The following is a 21,091-nucleotide window of genomic DNA, read 5'->3' as shown; positions in this document are numbered from 1 at the left end:
GTGGGGGAACTTGCACAATCGGTGGCTGACTAAATACTTTTTTGCCCCACTGTATATCCTAGAATAACCTGTAAACACTGAACCACATATCCTGGTTTTACTAAAAACCTTAAAATATTAGCATAAGAAACTTGTCCTGATTTAGGTTTCTTGAAATGTTTTACTACAGTAAATTTAAGAACACGATTTGGGACTTCAGCATCACCTGACTCCATCTGACCAGCCTTCAAAATGGAAGAGCTATCTATTTTTTAATATTCTAAAATCAGTAAAATCTTACCTTAACGTCTAATTGGTGACGGGCCTCATTTTCTTCTACATCCTTTTCTACCTTTTGCAGCTCAGAGTCAACCTCCTTCTGTTTTCTAACTGTGATTTCCCAAAAGCTGTGGATCTTGTCCCTCTCCAACTGAAAGTAGTTTCTCTCTTCCCGCTCTCTATCCAGTTCCTCTCGAAGACGCATAATGTGCTCCTCCAGCTTAAACACAGAAAGATGTGACTGTAGTTTGTATGTGCTCGACAAACCAAATGACTGCAACATATTGTCACTTTTTTTCACGCTTTAGGAGAGTCTGAGAAAATCACTCTCCAATTTCCATACACTCATCATGGGCATCAATATCATGGTAATTTGGTGATTTCTTTCTTGCTTTTCTCTAACCTACAAAGGATCAAAAGTTTACATACCAGCTCAAATATATACACATACAGTCACATAAGTCTTATAAGTGATCCTACATGTTCTACAATGTATCTTAACTTGATAAGGCCAAGGCCCATTAACTTGGAGGAGTGTGGATTAGAAAAAATTCCAAATTAATTCAAACTTGCACACACACACACACACACACACAATCTTGGTTTTGTTTTGTTTTTTTGTTTTTCTAATTCATTAAAGATATAGCGTGTACAATCATTCCACCCTGGAGAAACAGCAGTTCAAAGAAATCTTCAAAAGCCCCAAAATGCTATAACATCCATGTCCATGACGAGTACATGTAAACTTTTACCATATCCATGTTTTGTTTTTGTTGTTTTTGCTTTTTTTTTTTTTTGGTACTTCCATGGATTTATGCATCTTAAAAGTCTTCAGGGAAAGCTTGGCACATTACAAAGTTAGAAAAAAATCTGAATTGCATTATCTGCATCATGACGCCTTTTTGCAGGCAGGGAGGCTCTAATTAAAATATTCCAACGGAGTGTTTACAGAGCTTGATCCGTGTTAGGAGCCAAGATATGTCAATCTCACTTGCATTGAGTGTTATTTAAATGTTGTGCCTCAGCTTTATGTGCTACCCCTCTCAATGCACAGATCACTTTGAACAGGTTTCTATTTGCTTCCTCCTGACTTAAAATACACATTCATACACATTCAGACACATTCTATCACTCTTCAGCTCTGACCTGCTCCTTGGACATCTCATCCTTGGTGAGGCCATTTATCAGCGTGGGGGTCCTTGGATTTGCTGGTTTTTTATCTGCACTTTTCTTTTTGGGTGGCTGGGGGGGAAAGAGTCAGCACAGCTGTTCAAAGTTAAAACTGCTTTCTGGTTAGCAACCAATGACTGCATAAAAGATAAAAGCATATATGTATCGATCCATGTATCCTTTTATATTTATAAAAGAAAAAGTTTTCTATAGTCATTGGTGGTAACCTTGAGTGTGTTTTTTAATTAGCAATGAGAAGTATACAAAAGTAAGCTACATTTATACACACGCCCAGCTGCTAGCGGCATAAAAGATAAAGCTGGTTATTTACTACAGATAAAGCACTTGTTTCTTAATTATTTAATGCTCACCATCTTGTATGCTGCTCAAATTACGCGAAGAAGTGTTCGGTTTGTTGCGAAAAGAGCAGCACACTCAGTAAGTACTAGTGTTGTTATAGCAACATAAACACAAACCTGCTGAGGAGGCGGAATCTACAGACGGAAAACCAATCAAATGGGACAGGAAGGGTCCTTCAAGCAGGATGATTGGTTAACAATTATCAGGAAATTCTACTGAGTCTGTTGCACACAAAACAGGCACATACTCATAAGCACTAAACAAGGGAAAAAATGAACATCAGCGTTTACGAGTGTGCGTATCTTTCATTAAATATTTCAGTGCTTTTAAAGCCGGTGATAGAGCTTCAGGTTTTAATGCAGTTCTTTTCATGTAACCAGTGAAATCAACTTATTAGAAGTTAAGGTGGGTAACTGGAGGGGATTCACAACTGCTGCGGAGTGTCCTACTAGAAAGGTTTTAGCATGCTTTTCAGCAGAAAGGAAGAGACTATTATCACTCCTGATCCAGTCACCTATGGGAATAGAGCCGATAATACTTTTTTTTTTTTTTTAAAAACTCCAAAAGTCCTTTAAAAATATGCCATATATGAACCAAGTATTAAAGATAAGTTTATATTCTGCTCCTGCTTATTTTGGGGGAAAGATTTATCCTTTTACCCTGCCAGATAATTTCCTTAAAAGCAAATTGATCTGATGGGCATAAGTGCTGCCAACTGATAGTTGAGCTGGCCTTTGAAAATAGAATATTTAGAAATTTAACTGTATACCACACAATTTGTTTAGAAAGTGAAACAGTATTGACAAGAAATAGTAAGCAAAGGTTAAGTGCTAAATCAACAGTGTTTTGCTAATAGCATGGCTCTACTGAGGCCACTTTGGTCCAGACTAAAATATTAAACTCTGCTTAGATTGTGATGAGAGTATGCAGATCTTTCATTGTCCCCAGTAGATTAGATGTCTCAGTGCAGGTTATCCCAGCTGCTCCCACCAAGATTCATAAAGCTTTATCACTAAACACATACAAGAGGAACAGCATTCCCATCAGTTTCAGTTGTTCTTCTAGGCTAATAGGCAAATGTTGGCATACCAGTATTTAATAAACATATACCTGTTTAACTTCAAAATATTAGGACACCAACATTTAGCTCAAAGCACTGCCATGTCATGGATGTATTTAGAGAAAGTACAGTATCAGAGATGTGAGTGTAGTTGTACAGCTTTAGGCCTGTTATTCACACGTTTAGTATGATGCAGGTATTTTAAAATCAAGCGATATCGTAAACTAATACTTTAGACCTGAGTAAAATTTCATCTGAGTGACATTTCACACATATTGTAATCTGAGGCTATAGTTCATGGTTGTCTGGAGCAGTTCTCCAGACTTTCTGAAGTTGTTTCAAAATGTTCCTTTGGCTGCTATTCCACTCATTTTCAGAATATTTGCTTTTGCTTATTTGTTAAATCACACCAGCCTATGAAAGACAATAAAGGCACCCTGTGTTAGATGCTTTTGGGGGCTTTTCTTTAGTTGGCGCTACAATTTTTTTTTTTTTTTAAAGATAACAATTTCACAGACATAAAAAAAAATTGTAGTTTTGCACAGAGGTGATTCTCAAAGAACTATTAGCTGAAGACTCATATCTTTGCAGTATGTTCTTAAAAAATGAGTAAAAAGTGGACAAGTGGAGGTGAAAATAAATAAGAGGCATTAATAATATTTAAAAACAAACAAACACTATCTACAGCATCTGAAAGCCCTGTCATTAAGAAAAAGGAAAAAAATTCAGGACAGACCTGACAGATGCATCTAGAGCTTCAGTTGATTGACCTACTGATCTACTAATCGGGAATAGTTTTAATGACATATTAAGGAAGGGAAACGGGAAGAAAAGGCTGAGGGACGTCAAACTGTCCAAGAACTAGACCAGAAATCAGTCAATCAATTAGCAAAAGGATGTAAGGAGTGATGCATCCAAAGTTGACATTTGTGGTTCAAATCAATATGTATGGCGATTAGAAAAGAAATACAATAGTGAAAGTTTTCAGTCATCGAAAACGGTGGAGGCTCCGTCATGGTTTGGGACCACATTTCAGAAAATACAAAGAAACTTTTTGCATAATTTTATTGTTGTTATGTCTTAAAAGTTAAATACAAATCATTATTTAAAAAGAGAATATTCACTTTTGAACATAGGGCTGAGTTCCAGATAAAACACTGGGTACACTTACACCCATCTAAAAAGCTTATCCAAATCATGGTCACAGGTCCCAGCAAGGCGAGAGGTAGTCAATCATCAGGCCAACACAGAGACAGGTTTAACACTCACACTTATAATAGTGGCTAATTTAGCCAGTTAATCTAGGCACCAGTCACCAGTTAACCTAGCATATCTTTGGACTGTGGGAGACATCAGCATACCCAGAAAAAACCCACGCCCCACACAAAAGGCTGGAATTAAATTCAAACCCAGGACCTTCCTGTTGTGAGTCAACAGGGCTAACTGCTGTGACTCTAGGCCACCTGTTGTGCTTTTACATGGAGCCTAAAATTCTGGTAGTAACTGATTTAAAAGCTGAAATGCTTGACAGTTCAATCAGAATACAAATACTTTAACTCTGAGTGTGCTCTTTCTGTCCACGCCCTTGGTGTTTGCTTCCAAATTCAAACTCTTGGACACTTTACAGCAACAGCACTGAAAACACCATAAATATGGATCTTCAGGAAGCTCAAGAAGAATGCTGCACGTTCGCCAAGGTCCCACGGTTCTGATTAAATGCATTTCATCACAAACCAGTGTTTAAAATCCCACCCAATTAAAAACATTAGCTCATGTAACCACAGGCTTTGAGCATGGGGATGTCAAAGAGGTCGCAGATGCCTTCTCTCTCGTCCAGATCACAGGTGTAATCTTGTTTAGATGAGGGATGGAGACAAAAGGAGCAGAGGAGAAAAAACTGTTAGGCAGATGTAAACGTGTAATTACCACATTCAATATGCAATAATCGTTAATAACTTTATAAAGATGAATAAAGTGTACTTACCTTCAGAGGACAAGAGCTTTGTGATTAGATTTGTATTTAATATTCCTACAAAAAGAAAAACAAACCAGACATCAATTTACAGTAAAATTAGCTGACTTTAGTGTTTTTAAGAGCGAAGACCGGCACTACCTCTGGGCGGCTCCGTTTGGTCCTGGCGTTGGTTCGATGGATCCGGCGCTGGAAAAAATATTTTTTTGAACAAACTGTGAGCATGACAATGTAGATACGTTAAATGTAAAGCCTGCATAAGCATGAAAGAAGGAACAGCCTGTCAAACATTAGTCACACAGTTTATTTAACTAAGCATTACATCCACTTTTTCATGTTTGAATATTATGTGCTTTTTTTAAATTAACTGATTCCAGTCACATGGGGGAAAAGAGTGAAGACTGTGGCACGATCGAAAGTGGTTGCTTCAAACACCAAGTCTGCCACCACGCAGGGTCAGCTATCATCATCAACATCATCCACAGCAGTTTGTTGCCTTTTAAAAGTTTAAAAGTTAAAAAACTGTTGGATGAATATTAAAAGGCGTGGAACTTATAAAATGAAGGGTTTATTAGTTTTCATTTCTCTTTCAGTGGTGTATCCAGGAAAGATAACGACTCACTTTTGGATTCATCAGTTTTGTTACTGACTTTACTGTTTTCTTCTCGCCAGGCAGACAGAGCTAAGCTGGCGCTGTGTAAAATTTCTTCTGCTGGTGGGACTGGAAGTACAACAGGAGCAGAGCTGACGGAGCATTTGTTTAGGAGGACGACATCTATGGGACCTCTGGCGCTTTTCAGATGGATCTGGTACCTTGCCGGGCAGTTCTGGACCTGTACAAAGGAGACGCAAGCACACATAAATCACCCCCGCCTGAATTAAGGGCAGCAGCGGGAGTATAAACTACAGTCGCTTTCAGTGATGCAGAACTTACAGCTTTGGGAATGGGGACATCTAGCTGTGTGCCAGGTGGTGCTTGCACTGCTAAAAGTGTGTGGCCTGAGAAGAAACAAGATGCAGACAAGTCAAAACACGATTTATATGTATTTATTCCAAAGAGCAGAAAGCACCATCTCAGGCTTACTGACTCTCTACTTTATTTTTTTTAACTATATAAAAATATGCTGAAAAAAGAGTAATTGCTGGAAAAGAGGGATTATACATCACCACAAAAGCAGTTGCAGATATCTTCATGATTCACATATGTCAGAGTTGATCTGAGTTAAGGTTCAACTTAAAATATTTTGCTATTCAGAAAAGAGATGTGATGGATTGTTGCACAGCATTTTCTGTAACGGAACAAATGCAAATGCAGCGTATCTGTCACAGAAACACATTAAATCTCATCAAATCTGCTAAAAAATGATATCCAATATCTCATTTTCAGTTTAAGCTGGAAGCATAAAACATTTAGTACAAATACACATAATTCTGTTCCTACGTTGTGGTAAACAGAAGTAAACACATACACGCCCACGGACTATACTACAACTTTGATGTTTTTATTACAACATGCTGACATCAGCTTGTCTTTTGGAAATCCTCAGTAATGACATGGGTATTGTTTTCATAGATCATTTGCACTGCTGTCAGGATTGTTAATATGGAAATCTAATGTAGTATATTAATCATATTTGTGTGATTGTGAAGTCATATAATGGTTTACTGAAAAAATTATGTTTTAAAGAGCTCAAAAAACAAAGTGCTTACGCACCTCAATGACTAATATATTGCCCCTTAAGTTTGGAGATGATTCGATGGAACCTAAAACTTTTTCCTAAATCGGGTGACCCTGACCTTTGACCTTGAAGCATTCAATGCTTAAGTGATGTATTTTATTGTCTTTACCCAAATGATTGGAGCAGAATTGGCTGAAATCTTTGGCTTCTGTGAGCTGTGAGAACTTCCATCCTTCCACGATCTATTACTTGATATGGTTTCACAAAAAGTTTTAACTCATTTTCACATTTGGTGTGTCCTTCACCTCAACCCTGTTTTTACCTAAATGAAATCAGCATTTAAAAAAAGATACCTTGAAAACTAAAGGCTAGGCTGTAAACAAACAAACAGAAGCAATTACATACTCCCTACCTTCTAGGGGGAAAATTATGACTGAGCAATGAATTCAACAGTTATTAGAGAAAAGGATATTTTCTGCAGTCTTCTGTTATATTCTTGATGCTCTGTTCGACCCAGAGTTTCTGCTGGTCCAAAATACATTCCATTAGCTCCAAGCCCTTCACCTCAGACTTTAACTCCACCAGCCTGTTGGCTAATAGCTGTGTATTCTCTCCCAATGTGTGGCCTCTTATTCGTGGGGAAAATAAAAGAGAACATGTTAACTTTTACTATTATTTATGTTTTGCTTCATATTCTTGACATATGTGCATGCACACAAGAGAAGAGTTAAAAACTCACATCCACTTTACGTTGCTCTTGGATATTTTCATAATCAGGCCGATGCCCTCCAGTACATTTGTGATGTCGTAGATTCGCCTCTTCTGTCCAACAGCCAGAGCCCTGACAGCCTGAAACAACAGGGAAAAAAAGATGCTTTTTCTACCCCAGCCTCCGTGTCTGACACACACACACACACACAGCAGTTATTCAAAGACAATGCATCAGGCCTACACTAACACCCCAGATGTGCTCCAGTTCTGTACTGTCAGCTGGTCTCCTTAGGGGTCAACTAAAGTTGATCATCTGCCTCCGTCTCACTCTTTCTCTTCACACTAGTCTGCATGTACTCCTTCTTAGTTTTTACACTCACAATGTTAACAAAATCGAGCTGCTGTTCTTGTGGGGTTTAATGCACTTATTTATTTCCTGAAGCAAAAGCTTTTGCTTAACAAATGAAGTGTAATTTTTAAATGTATGCCAAAATGTAGCCAGAACAATCCATGGACTTTAAATCAGAGAAAACATCTTAAAGAACTTTAAAGAAATCGAACCCTAAACCCACACATGGGGAAAGGACAGCCCGAGGCCCCACAGATCATGCCAAATAAGGGCTGCCGCATGCTAAAACACAAACAAAACAAAGCCCAAAAATTTAAATAAATAAATAAATAAATAGGAATCTCAAGATGCAGTGTGTTTTTATTGCTATTTAACTTGGCTTCAATCCAGTTTGCTTCATTAGTGACAGATCTAGTGGTGTATATCAAAAAAAATGGCAACAAACAGACTAATTTAAATGTTTATTTAGCATGTTAGATGAATGATGTAATGTTTGCATTCTAACCTGTAACAATGTGTCAATTCAGTTATGCAGTGTGTGGTCCTTCACTTACTTTAGCAAAGCTAGTATGGCTCTCTTAATTTAATATATACGAAGCAGAAGATCTGCATGTACAGTAACCAGATGATGATAGTATGTAGTAAAGTGTGACCGGTCGCCCCCTTGTGAGCCTTGAAGGTACTGCAATTTATTTACAATATGTCTGTGAAGGTTCTCAGTCATCTTCTTCTTTAGGTTGCTTGAAGATGTTTCACCTCTCATCCGAGAAGTTTCTTCAGTTCTAGGGTAAAATGGTGGAGAGTCCCAGATTTAAACCCTGTGGGTGTATCCCCCCCAAGGAGGGACAAAAGGACCCCCTGATGATCCTCTACCTAATCACATGAGCCAAGGTGTGAAAGTGGGTGTGGGTGACAATCAGCCACGGTTTCGGGTGGGCTCATTGTGAAACCTGGCCCCACCCCATCATGTGATTTCCTGAGGTCAGATGGCCCAGGATGTGAGTGGCCGTTAAGGCATCTGGGACGGGATCTCAAAACTGGATTATAGATGGCAGACAGTTGGTATTGTAAGCCACCGCCTCTGTTCAAAGATAGTCGCTCACAGTGGGCATCAAGTATTTATTTATAATAAATACTTTCTTCTTTTTTTTAATCAGTTAACTGAAATTATTCTTATAAGATTTTAAAAATATAATGATATATTAATCTAAAATTTTAAAAGTCTATAACCTACAGGACAAGAGTCATTCTATCCCAAATCATCACATGTAAAGTAAAACATGCAGAACATCTTTAACTTTAAATTTTTCGTCACAAAAATTGAGAAAATGCTGTTTTCATGCTAAATTCATCCTGGATTGAAAAAATATCAAGTTGCAAAGAAATAGCATAATCGGAATAAAACAAAATCAAAAGTATCCAGATGACTTAGAGAATAATTTTATTAAATATGCACATTTTTCGATTTTGAGACCCACTGTGTTTACATTTAAAAAGTAAACTGAAGTATTTACTGTGCTCCCTTCATTTATGTACTCTGTGTTCCTAAACCTCTTGATGAAGGATCAGGTCAACCAGTAAATCCTCTGAGGACCAAAATGAAGTAATGAAAACACAAAGGAAAACTAGGCCACGGAGGCCTGAAGTTTTAAAATGGCAGGCATACAGTATAAAGTAGCACAAATCTAAAGTTTCAAAGCTATAAAATACTGTACAACACACACGTATAATTTGATGCAACATGCTGGCCTAGGTGTTTACTGTACTGTGTGTGCTCACTTACGTCTCTCAGGTCCAGCTCGCCGCTTTTAGACTCTTGCAGTAACTGGACAAACTTCGTGGTGAGCACATGAAGACTCCTCTGACTCCTCTTGTATTTGGGGTGTTGTTCTGGCATGCTGGTGTCTTCGTCCGGGCTGTGTGGGCTATCTTCAGGATCCATAGCTGCTGCTGGGCAGGAACACAAAACAAATGAACCCGAGATGGGGCCTCTCCGATCTTTGAATGAGCCCGCCTCACACAGCTGCAGAGTTCCCTTCGAAATAAAATATTCTCAGTGTTTTCTGTGTATGCTCTCTGCCGTTGCTTTGTCGGGTTTTCAGGTATATCTGTCTAATAAGCGCTTTGGCTAATCAATAATGTCGAGCTCTTTAGATTTACATTCACCTTCACCATAAGTGCTACCTGGGGCTGATTTATTATGAAAACACTGTATCGGAAATGCAAAAAGATGTTTAGCTTTTCACTCGAAAGTAGCTGTTTAGGAGGTTTAGTTTATCCTGCAAACTGGTAAAACCCTTTAGGTTTTCTAAAGATCACTTCCACACGAACACAAAAAGCGACGAGCGTAAGACAAAACAATTGTGTTTACCTTGATGGCTGGAGGAAGTAGCAGCGTAGAGTCGCTAACGTTAGCAAGCCCAACAACGACAGCCGATTTCAGTGTTTAAACTGAGACAAAGGTTTTGGCGGATAAGTAAATATATCCGTTCTTAACCTCTAATGTAAACACAGTATTTACATGGTAAACAGCACCGCGCTAAGTCTACTAACAGTCCACTCCCAACTGTTTAGGCGCGGAGCTTTCCGGTAGCTGCATTTACCTGCCTTCACAATAAAACCTAACCATTCGACCAACCAAAATAAAATCAACTCACATTAAAATATCAGTCTGGTCGGACATCCAAAACCTGTGAATCACTGACAAAAATAGGTTTTCTGCGACTTTATCCTCGTGTGAAAAAGAGTGTAAAAATTAGATTGTTTTTGTTTTTGTTTTCAAAAACGTGTTTTCATTTAGCAAATTTCTTTATTTTCATTTAAAGATAAAATTTACAAGCAACACAGCAACAATGTGGACATTGCGCTAGCATAATGGAAAAGATGTCTGTAACATTTCATGGAAAATAAGCACATAATAAGCAACAATAAGTGAACGTTTGCTGAATATCAATTTATTTAAATCTTTAAAATTTTATTTTATATTGAGTAAAGCATATGAAAACTTATCATCTATGCATATTAATGTGCTATATATGCGCGACATGCTGCACACAATTCATCACAAGCCTGTAAATGATTTATCTTTAAATCTGCAGCAAAATCATATATAGAGGTTATAGATAACTATTAAGTACTGTAAAGAAATGTTGCTGTTGCTTTATTAAAGGTATGTTGACAAGAAGAAAGATTATTGTAGTCAAGCGATCTTTATACATATGTGCTGTAAGTAATATGATCATTTGATAAAAAGATATTCTCAGTAATTTAAAGACTTATTTAAAAAAAACCTGTGACAAAGATTCTGAAGTGATTGTTTAAAGTGGCTGCAGACGGGTGCAAACCCAATCGTTGTCACACTCCAGTCTGATAAAAAGAAAAAAAAATTTGTATTAACATTTTTAATATTTATTTTTTTAATAAAACCTGAAAAAACATCTGGTATTTAAAATTGGTATTAGTGGAAATGCAAATGTGTTGTATGTATTTGCATTTTTATGTTAAAAACAGCAATTTATATTCAGTGATTGGAACCTGACCTTGACTTTGTAACTACAGCCAGCTTCATGTCATCAACACCCGTCCATATAAATGTATATAAATGTATATTATTTACATTTTTATGAGTAAATAAGTCATTATATCCAGGAAATAATTATTTACAATTATTTACTGGATAATAATAATATTGTGTTACATAGATAAACCCAGATTTGCAATTTGAGAATGATAAAAACGTTTTGAACAGAGTCATGGAAGATATAGTAGTGCTAAAATCCAGAAACCTGGTCATGCTCCTTGTCATTAGAGGGATCAGATGTCCCACTAGGACTGTTTTCGGATTAGGGACTGTTATCAGGAACTGCACTGAATTCCCTTGTACCCCTTTAGTACTACAGCCATGTTCTACATTTTGATCAGCTCTAATTTGCAGAACCCCGCACAGCAGCTTTTAAGCCTTGGGAGTAAATTTCAATTTGGTCACCCAAAATGTCTCTGCTGGGAATCCTTTGGCAGAGAGTTGTCATTTAACTCATCTACTCTATTTGTACCATCCTAAAATGGCCCCAGGCACTTATCTGAGTAGTTATTTTTGAAGCATTTATTTGATACAACAAAAATAAAAACTGCATGTGCAAAAGTCACCACTCTAAACTGGTCACACTGTGTCCCATACTCTGGGTTTAAAAGCTTTAACTTAATTGAACTTCCACTTTTACCAGCATCTTTCCTCTTCTTCTTTCAGCTGCTTCCTTTTGGGGTCACCACAGATGATCATCTGCCTCCTCTGCCATCCTCTTCTGTCACACCAACCCTCTGCATGTCCTCCTTTACGATATCCACAAATCTTCTCTGAGGTGTTCCTGTTTTCCTCCTGCCTGGCACCTCTATATTCAACATCCCTCTGATGTACTCATTTTTTTCTAATTTTGTTCATCTTGGCCACTCCCAATGAACATCTAAGCATCATCAACACTGCCACCTCCAGTTCAGCCTCCTGTCTTTATGGCAGTACAAAACCACACCATACATCACTGCAGACCTCACTAATATCCCATAAACCTCCCCTCTCACTCTTCTGTCCTCACAAAGCACCCCTGACACTCGTCTTTACCAGCTCCTCCACTGTCTTTTGTTGTCACCGTTGTTGCTTTGGATATTGAGTACTATCGACTCGATTCTTTTGTCCTCGGGCTTGATAGAGAAGACACAAAGTCAGTGTATTCATAATATATACTTTATTCAACAAAACCTTCCGGGAGGGAGATGTGCACAGCGCGAAGCCTCCTGCAAAATCTAATGCATTACCAACAGGATGAGTGTAATATACTCTACACCCCCGCTCCCCACGTCGGGCACTCACGGCCCGAAGGTCGTCTCCTGTTGTTATCATCTATCAGCACAAACATGAGCGAGACTCTCTGGAAAGTCTGCACTAAAGATCCTGTTTATCACAATTTCATGTCGCCAAGCAGTCTAATGACCTAAAACACAGTGTATAAACCCTCAAAGCTGGCCTTTAATATTACACTTTAATATGTACTTAGCAAATAGGCACTTGGATTATATTTTATAACAATGCTACTAAAAGTAAATATAACAAAATTAAGGTAACAAGGAATCGTTTCAGCCCTTGTCAGATTTGTCATACTTAGGCGTATTTGGGATGTCTACTGCATTCAAAAAGCTACATTTTTATTATTATAACTACTCTGAAAAATAAAGAATGTCCTTTTTTTTTTACAAAAAAATAACAAAGAAAAAGCTAGCAGTAAAAGTACTAAAAACTAAAAGTTAGTTTAGTTTTTCAACTATAAAGAGTAAAACTGAAAACGAAACTAAAAACGTAAAAAAAACCCCAACAACCAACAACTGACATTTAAATTCTTCACACCTGTTTCTAAACTTCAATATTTGTGTTCGACGGCGCCATGTGAGTCATGTGACCCACCCCGCCGGTCATATGACGTTCAGTTTCACGCGGAGCTGTAATCGAGGAAGTTGAAGTGAACGCTTCTTCTTCCTCTTTCCTCGCCGAGCGCAGGGATTTATTTTCGGGGTTCGTTTTGTGTTTGAGACGTGACCCGGGCTTCAGCCATGCTCGGTGGAGGTCTGCTGCTGTGTTTGCTGGCCGTGTTTCCGCTCGGCTCGCGGGCTGAGTACAATCCGGACGAAGTGACGCACTTGCCCGGAATGACGTTCAAACCGAACTACCGACAGTGGTCAGGATACCTGCAGGCACGGCCTGGAAAGTTTCTCCATTACTGGTAAGAACCGGTGGTAAATGCGCCAGAAACGTCGTCAGAGCATGACAGGTTGCCCACACCGCGGTGGTTTCTGTGAGCTTTTACCTCTTATACTAATTATCTGCAACGGGAGCCGGATTAAATTTTCAGTTTAGAGCCCGAATGTTTAAAAAAAAAAAAGGAAAAGAATCGGCTCCTCATCAGCTTTTATAATAATATTAATTACAACTAAGTACATCCTTCACGTTCTTCCCACTAACACAGAGTCTATTAATTACCCCTGAGTGTATATGGACAAAAGTACTGGGCCACCTACATAATAAACCTATATATATATTTTCCCAGGTATGTTACAGCTTTCAGTCTTCCTGCAGGATTTTGGAGTGTGTCTGTGGGGAATTTTTGCCCATTCATCTAGAAGAGCTTTTGTAAGGTCAGACACTGTTGTCGGAGGAGATGACCTGGCTCACTGTCTCAGTTCTAGTTCATCCCTAAGGTGCTCTGTGGGGTTGAGGTCGGGGCTCTGTGCAGGCCTTACCTTTATGGACTTTGGTCCATCCCGGAACAGAAAAGGGCCTTCACCAAACTGTGCCTACAAAGTTGTCTAAAATGTCTTGGAATGCTGAAGCATTACAATTTTCCTTCACTGGAACTAAAGAGCCCCGCAACAATCCATAAAACAATCCCATTACATTATTGGATTCAATAACTAAGCGGTACACCTAAATGCTTCTATTGCTTTTGTCCACATGATGCGTTTCCTTGCGTAGTTCATGTAAGCCTGGTAAACATGACTTCATGTTTGCAGCAGCACCCTGTGTTATCCTGAATCAGAAAGACAAACCAGTTGAGCAGGTTTCTTGAACTTAAACACCAAATCACTGAGGAACTTCAAGGAAAGCTTTAGATCACGGGTTTTGATGCAGACAAACAAAACTGTCCTTGTGGTTCTAGCTTGGGTCTTATCTGGTGTGTGCGTGGTGTCAAAGGTTTTCTGAGCTCAATTATTGTATTGGCTCTGAGGTTACAGTGCATTGGAGCAATTGGTCCTTATTACACTCGTTCTTGCCTGCAGATCTGCTTTCACTATTCACAAGAGATTATCTAGTTAGTTGGAAAGAGTAACTTTGAGTTTGTGATAGCTTGTGTCCTGATTTCCTGTAGGTTTGTAACTTCTCAGAGGGACCCAGTCAAAGACCCTCTGGTGCTCTGGTTGAACGGAGGCCCTGGCTGCAGCTCGCTGGATGGGTTCCTCTCAGAGAATGGACCATTTCATGTGAGTTTGCTCACTGTGTGCATAACTACACTCGTGCACTGAGTAAAGTGGATTTCAATAGAAAAGTCTTGACTCTGATTTTCAGGTAAATGATGATGGGGCTACGCTGTACGAGAACAAATTCAGCTGGAACAAGATTGCCAATGTGCTGTATGTCGAGTCTCCTGTAGGTGTGGGATATTCCTACTCTGATGATGAGAAATATGCAACTGATGATGACCAGGTGAGTTCAGTGTGTTAAATAACCAATGCAGATTTTTACAAAGGAAGAAAAAGTGATTGTGAAATGTAAAAACATGTGAAATGTTTATCATAGGTTGCCCAAGATAATTACAAAGCCCTGCAGAATTTCTTCTCCAAGTTCCCAAACTTCAGTCAGAACAAGTTCTTCATCTTCGGGGAGAGCTACGGTGGAATTTATGCGCCAACACTCAGCCTCCTTGTGGCCACGGGAAAAGCCAAAATAAACTTTAAAGTGAGACACTTCATCTGCCTTATGTCCTAATGTAGTTTCATGATGAAGGAGAAGTTGTTCCTCTATATTGTGCCCACTGATGTGGTTTAAAATGATGCATTTTCTTGTTTCCAGGGCTTTGCAGTGGGAAACGGCCTCAGCAGCTTTAATCTCAATGACCAGTCATTGATCTACTTTGGTTACTACCACGGCCTCTTTGGAGAAGAGTAAGTTTTGCCAAGGCTTCTTGTTTTATTATGAAGGAATGGCTTTAAAAAGAAATGGTGTTTATTGTTTGCATGCTCCATTACACACGAGATGAATTCTCTTGAGTTGCTACATAAAAAAATATCTGATCACTTAGATTGTTTTTCCTATTAAAGTCAGGAGCTGGGAAGCATATCATTTTTACATTTTAATATCATTCTTCATATAAAAATATGACGGAAGTAATCTGCCTTCAAGTTAAGAGATCATTTGCACAGAGCTGATGCAGAGCTGTTTCTTGTGCAGTTTGTGGCGTGACCTGAACATAAATTGCTGTAAGGATGGGACCTGCAATTTCTACAACTCCAGTTCTGAGACATGCACAGTACTGGTAACGTGTTCACTGTTGCCTTAATCAACTGAGAATTTCTCATGTTGACTTAAGTCTTTCAGACATATACTACTTTCTCCTTTACAGGTAAACGTGGCCTTTGGTCTCGTCTATAATAGTGGACTTAATGAGTACGCCCTTTACTTGGATTGTGAAGGTCAGAGAAGATCCAGTAGAGTCTATGAGAGGACCATGAGTCTTCTGTTTAGGAACTACAGGAATCACCCACATACACACAAGGTAACCCTCCAAAAACAAGTTTTCGTGCACTCCATGTCTGTCCTTCACTTGTCCTGGGTTTTAATGATAGTGTTTATTGAAGTTTTCAGCACAGAGAAGTTCCTCCACCACTCTGGGTGAAGTCCCACCCTGCATCAACAGCACAGCCCAGATGAACTGGCTGAACAGAGGTGACGTGAGGAAAGCGTTGCACATTCCAGCTATCCTGCCTCCTTGGGATATCTGCAGGTACGGCAAAATCTTCTGGTTATTCCAAAATTGGTGATAAATAATGTTATGTGTGCACCTCAAGTCCTCTTTGTTGCAGTTTTACTGGATACAGTGGGATGCGAAAGTTTGTGCAACCTTGTTAATAGTCATCATTTTCCTTTATAAATCGTTGGTTGTTACAATAAAAAATGTCAGTTAAATATATCATATAGGAGACACACACAGTGATATTTGAGAAGTGAAGTTTATTGGATTTCCAGAAAGTGTGTAAACACGTGACTGTGGCTCTCAAATGGTGGGCTGTTCCTCATCATAATAATAATAATAATAAACTCAAACACTGAGGCTTCTATATGTATACATCCTCACATATATCAGCATTTCTGCCAATAACAGCAAGTTCAAATAAATCCTGGTGTGGACGGTGGTGTTGATGGAAGGCGAAATGAAGATTAAGTTTCACTTTTTAAGAAATCTACACCTTTCTCAAAGGCAGTATAACTTTCCAGGGCCCTCGCATTTAAAGCATTATCTTAGTTCAGTTCACTTCAGATCAGTTATATTTATATAGCACCAAATCAGGCAACAGCCTCCTGTTGTTGTACTTTCTTTTGTAAGGTAAAGACCCTAAAATAATAGAAAAACCCAAACAATGAGACAACCCCCTGTTAGCAAGGACTTGGTGACAGTGGGAAGAAAAAAACTCCCTTTTAACAGGAAGAAACCTCCAGCAGAAGAAGGCTCGGGGAGGGGCGGCCAGCTGACACTACCAATGGGGGTGAGGGGAGGTAGATTTCCGTGATAAGTATGTATTTGTTGCAGTGATAAAGTTGGAGCGCAGTACAAAGTGCTGTATGCAACAATGAAGGACGTGTACCTGAAGCTGCTCTCTCTGGGCCTCCGTGCGCTCGTCTATAACGGAGACACCGACATGGCCTGCAACTTTCTGGGCGACCAGTGGTTCGTGGAGGATCTCGGCTTAAAGGTAGCTTTAATTCTACATTCATAAATTATACTTTTTCACACCAATGACAGGCACTACTTGTACTAAAATGTTCTTAGGCAACCACTAAATACCAAACCTGGATTCATGAGGACCAAATTGCTGGCTTTTATCAGATGTTTGGAAACATCACTTTTCTGACTGTTAAGGTAGGCATTAATGCTTTTGCATTGTCGGTTTGTTTTATGTGAAGATGTCGCAGTTACTCAAAATACTGCTTTGATCTGTTTCAGGGTGCAGGTCACATGGTTCCTCAGTGGGCTCCGGGTCCAGCTCTCCACATGTTTCAGTCTTTCATAACAAATTCCACTTACTGAGTCGGATAATGTACTTTTTCTTTATTTGTTATTGTTGTTCTCAGGGAAATAAATTTGGGATGTAAAAATGACTCTTTGATACTGCACTTGTTCATTTTCAGTTACCTCCACTTTTAATAGGTCAAGGCTGTCAGCTGTGTCTGGCTCTTGACAGAACAAATGGAGAACACTTTCTTTGTTTTTGTTTTGTTTTTTTTGTGGGGTGGGGCCGTGCCCAAAAGTTTAATCAAATTAACAAAGAAATGAATAACCCATAGTTGTTAAATGGTTATAACTGTTTTTCCCTCAATCTCAGTTTTTATGGGTGAAATTTGTGTTCGTTTAGATTGAAATTAACTGATTTGGTCACAAACCCTCTCCAAAGCTGCTGGTATGTGTGTATTTTTACCATTTTTGTCAGGAAATTCGGGAGCTACTTGTGTATAAAAGAACCATCTGCATCCTGTGGTTTCTGCAAAGCTTCTTCTCATTGACTCAGACAGATCTGAGTCCAGATATTTGATGCTGAACTTTAATAAAAGTATATAAAGTACTGTCTGTGGCACTTATGTAAATGTTTTTTTTCGTCCTTATGGTTGACGTGTTAATAAAATAACAATGTAAAAGGATTTTTTTTTTAAACGTGTTGTCTGATGATGTCTTAACTCCGATCAAAAACTGTAAGTCGATGAAGTGAATTCAATGTCTTTTATTAAATTTTTTGTTCAACTCATGAGATTTGAGCAGTCTACATTTATTCACATGCTTTAACTACACTTCATTTATTGAAGTAGCATTGAATGTTCACTAAAATATTTCTACCAAATCTTCCCATTAACATATTTTCAAGTCACTTTTATGAGACAACAGGGACATGATTGTGATTAGCAAATGCTTTGTTAATCAGTGGCGTAAATGCAGCTGATCATCGATAAATTAAGTTTGACACACAAGTTAAAGCACCAAACCATAAAAAAATGATCATAACAATGATTGTCTAGAAAAAAAAAAGTATCCCAGCACTTAGTATTTTAAGAAATTTTGATTTTGTAGTTTTTCTTCACAACTATGATAAATGTCCGTCCAGCAGTCTCATGTAGCATACCCGTGTTTCTGACAGTCCCTTTTTTCTGTTTTGTCTGTTGTGTTCACAAAAGTACTTGCTGGGTTTCATTAAACAGGAAAAATATAACTACATAAACATGAAATCACCAGAGTCACAAAAAAAACCATGTACTGCAAAAATGGTTATTAAAGTTACAGTTGGTACAAAGATGAGGGGTAAAGTCATTTGATGTAGTGGTTTAACCATGTCAGTGATCTGTGCTCTGTATATCTTTAGTGTTGGGATATTTGAAGAAAAAAAAAAAAAGCTCCCACTTTGGTTTGAGGCAAACAAAAACTAAAATTATTTCTTTCATCACATTAACTTAAAATGTCACATGTGCAGTTTGCTCAGTTTCCTTCCTGTCATGTCTTAAAACCCTTTCGTGTAAATAAAGTGCAAAGTGAATGCTTTGTAGGTTACATCCTTCCCTCTCTTTACAAACCTGTGGAGGTGGTGCTCATTTGTGCAGATACCGAGCTGCCCTTTTCACCCTGTTTTACACACTGGCTTCAATGAGCATATCGTTGTAGGCTTTTGCTCATTTGTACAAATAATCTAATCTAGTCCAATCTAATCTAAAATTCACTTGTCAAACTACCTTGTACTGTAGCACAATAAATTACACAAACCAATAAACAAAAAAAAAGTAACTCATTTTTAAATCAGTTTTAAAGTGTAGTATGTTTGGTTGTTTTGTCCCTATAATTGAAAACCTCATAATCAAACTGCCCTGGCTCTGCATTAATGCCAGTCTACGCCTTTACATACATTTAATATGTTTTGTCCTACTGTGGTAACGTATCACTTAATCCAGTTTGTTTTTTTACACTGATGAGTAGACAAACTATTAGCAGCGACATAATTAGTACTGAACATGAATTACATTATGACATGCTAATTAAATTACACAAAGTGGTACAATTCTTCTGTTAAAATCAATCTGATTAAGTCCTTCGGCTCTTGTAAACAGGAACGTGTCATTGTTACATCCACAGAGGGGCGTAAGGAGTGCGTGTCCCCTCTGGAAATAATGACACAGTAAAACATATGAAACATGCTGTTAGAAGCGTCTGAATTCCCTCGGCATGACGGGGTGACTCCCCGATTGAACAAAACTCTCAAGACCTTCATGTCAGTACGGAGCAGGTGATGTTTGTCTTTGTTGTTGTTGTTGTTTTTTTTCTTTGGTCATGAGACGCTTTGTATCATCCAGAGGCCTGAGAGCAGCACCGGCTCGTGAAAATTATTCCCTTCAGTTGACGACGTCCTGGTAGATGGAGTTTGTCGTGGTGAGGCCGAATATGAACGCTCCAAGTGTAACCATGGCGACACTGAAGATCACCAGCCCGCGCCAGCTGTGAGAGAGAGGAAATGCATCCGTCTGAGCATGGATAACTTTTTTTGCAATAATGACAGTGAATCATGTGGCTCCAATGTCAAAAGATTAAAGAAACTTTAAAAAGTGTTCAACTGGAAAGTTTTTCTTCAACTTTGATTCGTCACAGATCAAACAGATGCAGAATCTCAGTGGCATAAAGACGGGCTTATCCAGTTTTACAGCTTTTGCTACTAATAAAGACGTCCCCCATGGCCATTCATACCGCACTAAATTAATAAACAAAGAAGTTATAGAATAGTTATTTTTTTTCAATATTTACTCTATAAATTTCAGTTCCACAGTAATTAATAAACGAATTAATAAAAAAGTGCCCATTTTCTATAAATTAACAAAAACCTTAGTCTGATCAATAAGCTCTCAGAACATCCTCTGCAATGTTAAACATTTACACCCAAACAGTTGTGCTGACGCTTTTCTGTCATCTGACATCTGGGATTAAACGCGTAGTTAAACTTTTTTACAACGGCAAAAACGGGAGCTTCACTGGTCTGGCCTACTTAAGATCAAGGTATGCTGTATGTAATCTGTTGTAGTCATGTAATTGTGAAGGGTAACTATAATGTAGCATCCAGTATTAATGCAGTTTTAAAAAGTGTGCAAATATGCCCACAAGCTCAATGACAGCCTCACATGCAGAGGGCCTTTTGAGGTTTTGAATGTGTAGTCAGCTGATAAGAAAAGAGTGTCATGCAAAATAACCACTGCATGATTGAAAAAAGAAGAAGAAAAAAAAAAGAAAAGAAATATATACAGAAGCAGAAAGAAGACCAGAACTCAGCAGGTTTACAGCAGAGCCTCACCTTGCAGATCGGACGTCAGTCTCTGAGAGTTTGGCTTGCATCAAACACAAACCTGTAAATTTAAAGAAACACTGGGTTGGCTTTACAGCGCGTCAATAAAAGCTGCACAGAAAACCCGAACAGAGCAGATGGCGTGCAGTGTACCTGGGAAGACAAAGATGAAGCAGGCTGCCAGTCCTCCGATCAGAGAGATCACTCGACCAATGTCTGGGATGAAGAGGGCGAGGACGAGGGTGATGATAAACCACACCAGCGTCTGCAGGATCCTCCTCCTCCTCTCACGACGTACACACACCTCTACCTGTTCACCTTGGAAACGCAGCCAAAGTCCCTCTATAACTGCCCTAAAACAACACATGACCACAGCAGAGTACTGAGAAGAAAAGATCCATAAAAACTAA

The 21,091-nt window shown here is 38.7% G+C and overlaps 4 protein-coding genes across 6 annotated transcripts in view; 1 reads left to right on the top strand and 3 right to left on the bottom strand.

The window, feature by feature from the left end:
* LOC102213305 (growth arrest-specific protein 8-like) overlaps positions 1–1,892 on the bottom strand; it is a 9,436-nt gene extending 7,544 nt beyond the window's left edge. The window contains exons 1-3 of the mRNA XM_005741680.1: positions 1,800–1,892; positions 1,405–1,500; positions 281–478 (exon numbers count right to left, since the gene is read on the bottom strand). Coding sequence (XP_005741737.1) covers positions 281–478; positions 1,405–1,500; positions 1,800–1,802 — 297 coding nt within the window. The 5' untranslated portion in view covers positions 1,803–1,892. The remainder of the gene's footprint in view (positions 1–280; positions 479–1,404; positions 1,501–1,799) is intronic.
* Positions 1,893–3,915: 2,023 nt separating this feature from the next.
* Positions 3,916–10,172, bottom strand: LOC102213019 (transcription factor E2F5-like). Of its 2 annotated transcripts, none has more exons than XM_013913008.1 (10): positions 9,931–10,172; positions 9,343–9,509; positions 7,239–7,348; positions 6,972–7,127; positions 5,988–6,031; positions 5,755–5,819; positions 5,443–5,653; positions 4,962–5,009; positions 4,833–4,877; positions 3,916–4,699 (listed from the first exon to the last, which is right to left on the bottom strand). In XM_013913008.1, exons 2-10 carry the CDS (start codon positions 9,499–9,501, stop codon positions 4,614–4,616), a joined length of 924 nt encoding a protein of 307 aa, XP_013768462.1. In that variant the 5' UTR covers positions 9,502–9,509; positions 9,931–10,172; the 3' UTR covers positions 3,916–4,613. The 2 variants fall into 2 exon arrangements, with proteins under 2 accessions (XP_013768462.1, XP_005741736.1); XM_005741679.1 differs by having other exon boundaries at positions 9,343–9,506.
* Positions 10,173–12,988: 2,816 nt separating this feature from the next.
* On the top strand, positions 12,989–18,119 carry LOC102212265 (lysosomal protective protein-like). Its single transcript, XM_005741676.1, has 11 exons — positions 12,989–13,327; positions 14,471–14,582; positions 14,668–14,805; positions 14,899–15,057; positions 15,172–15,263; positions 15,550–15,634; positions 15,722–15,874; positions 15,957–16,102; positions 16,907–17,069; positions 17,147–17,236; positions 17,321–18,119. The coding sequence occupies exons 1-11, from the start codon at positions 13,158–13,160 to the stop codon at positions 17,402–17,404; spliced, it is 1,392 nt and encodes a 463-aa protein (XP_005741733.1). The 5' UTR covers positions 12,989–13,157; the 3' UTR covers positions 17,405–18,119.
* A 769-nt stretch (positions 18,120–18,888) lies between these two features.
* slc38a7 (solute carrier family 38 member 7) overlaps positions 18,889–21,091 on the bottom strand; it is a 10,299-nt gene continuing 8,096 nt past the window's right edge. For both annotated transcript variants that reach the window (XM_005741677.2, XM_005741678.2), the window contains exons 10-12: positions 20,835–21,034; positions 20,691–20,742; positions 18,889–19,846 (exon numbers count right to left, since the gene is read on the bottom strand). In XM_005741677.2, the coding sequence (XP_005741734.1) occupies positions 19,744–19,846; positions 20,691–20,742; positions 20,835–21,034 (355 nt within the window). In that variant the 3' untranslated portion in view covers positions 18,889–19,743. The remainder of the gene's footprint in view (positions 19,847–20,690; positions 20,743–20,834; positions 21,035–21,091) is intronic.

This window comes from Pundamilia nyererei, unplaced genomic scaffold (genome assembly GCF_000239375.1).
Source record: "Pundamilia nyererei isolate P.nyererei 1_Seehausen unplaced genomic scaffold, PunNye1.0 scaffold00112, whole genome shotgun sequence".
Classification (NCBI taxonomy): domain Eukaryota; kingdom Metazoa; phylum Chordata; class Actinopteri; order Cichliformes; family Cichlidae; genus Pundamilia; species Pundamilia nyererei.
Note: the sequence above shows the minus strand (reverse complement) of the source record. Positions and strands in the feature narration are given on the sequence as shown.

Excerpts from the sequence above, each read along its gene's own strand:
- LOC102213019 (XM_013913008.1), bottom strand. The coding sequence starts at position 9,501 with ATGGATCCTGAAGATAGCCCACACAGCCCGGACGAAGACACCAGCATG. Across the intron at positions 6,032-6,971 it reads ATAACAGAAGACTGCAGAAA|TCTGACATATGTGAATCATG; the intron begins ATATCCTTTTCT and ends ACTCAGATCAAC. Across the intron at positions 5,654-5,754 it reads ATGTCCCCATTCCCAAAGCT|GTCCAGAACTGCCCGGCAAG; the intron begins GTAAGTTCTGCA and ends TCCTTTGTACAG.
- LOC102212265 (XM_005741676.1), top strand. The coding sequence starts at position 13,158 with ATGCTCGGTGGAGGTCTGCTGCTGTGTTTGCTGGCCGTGTTTCCGCTC. Across the intron at positions 14,806-14,898 it reads ATGCAACTGATGATGACCAG|GTTGCCCAAGATAATTACAA; the intron begins GTGAGTTCAGTG and ends TGTTTATCATAG. Across the intron at positions 17,237-17,320 it reads TCACTTTTCTGACTGTTAAG|GGTGCAGGTCACATGGTTCC; the intron begins GTAGGCATTAAT and ends GATCTGTTTCAG.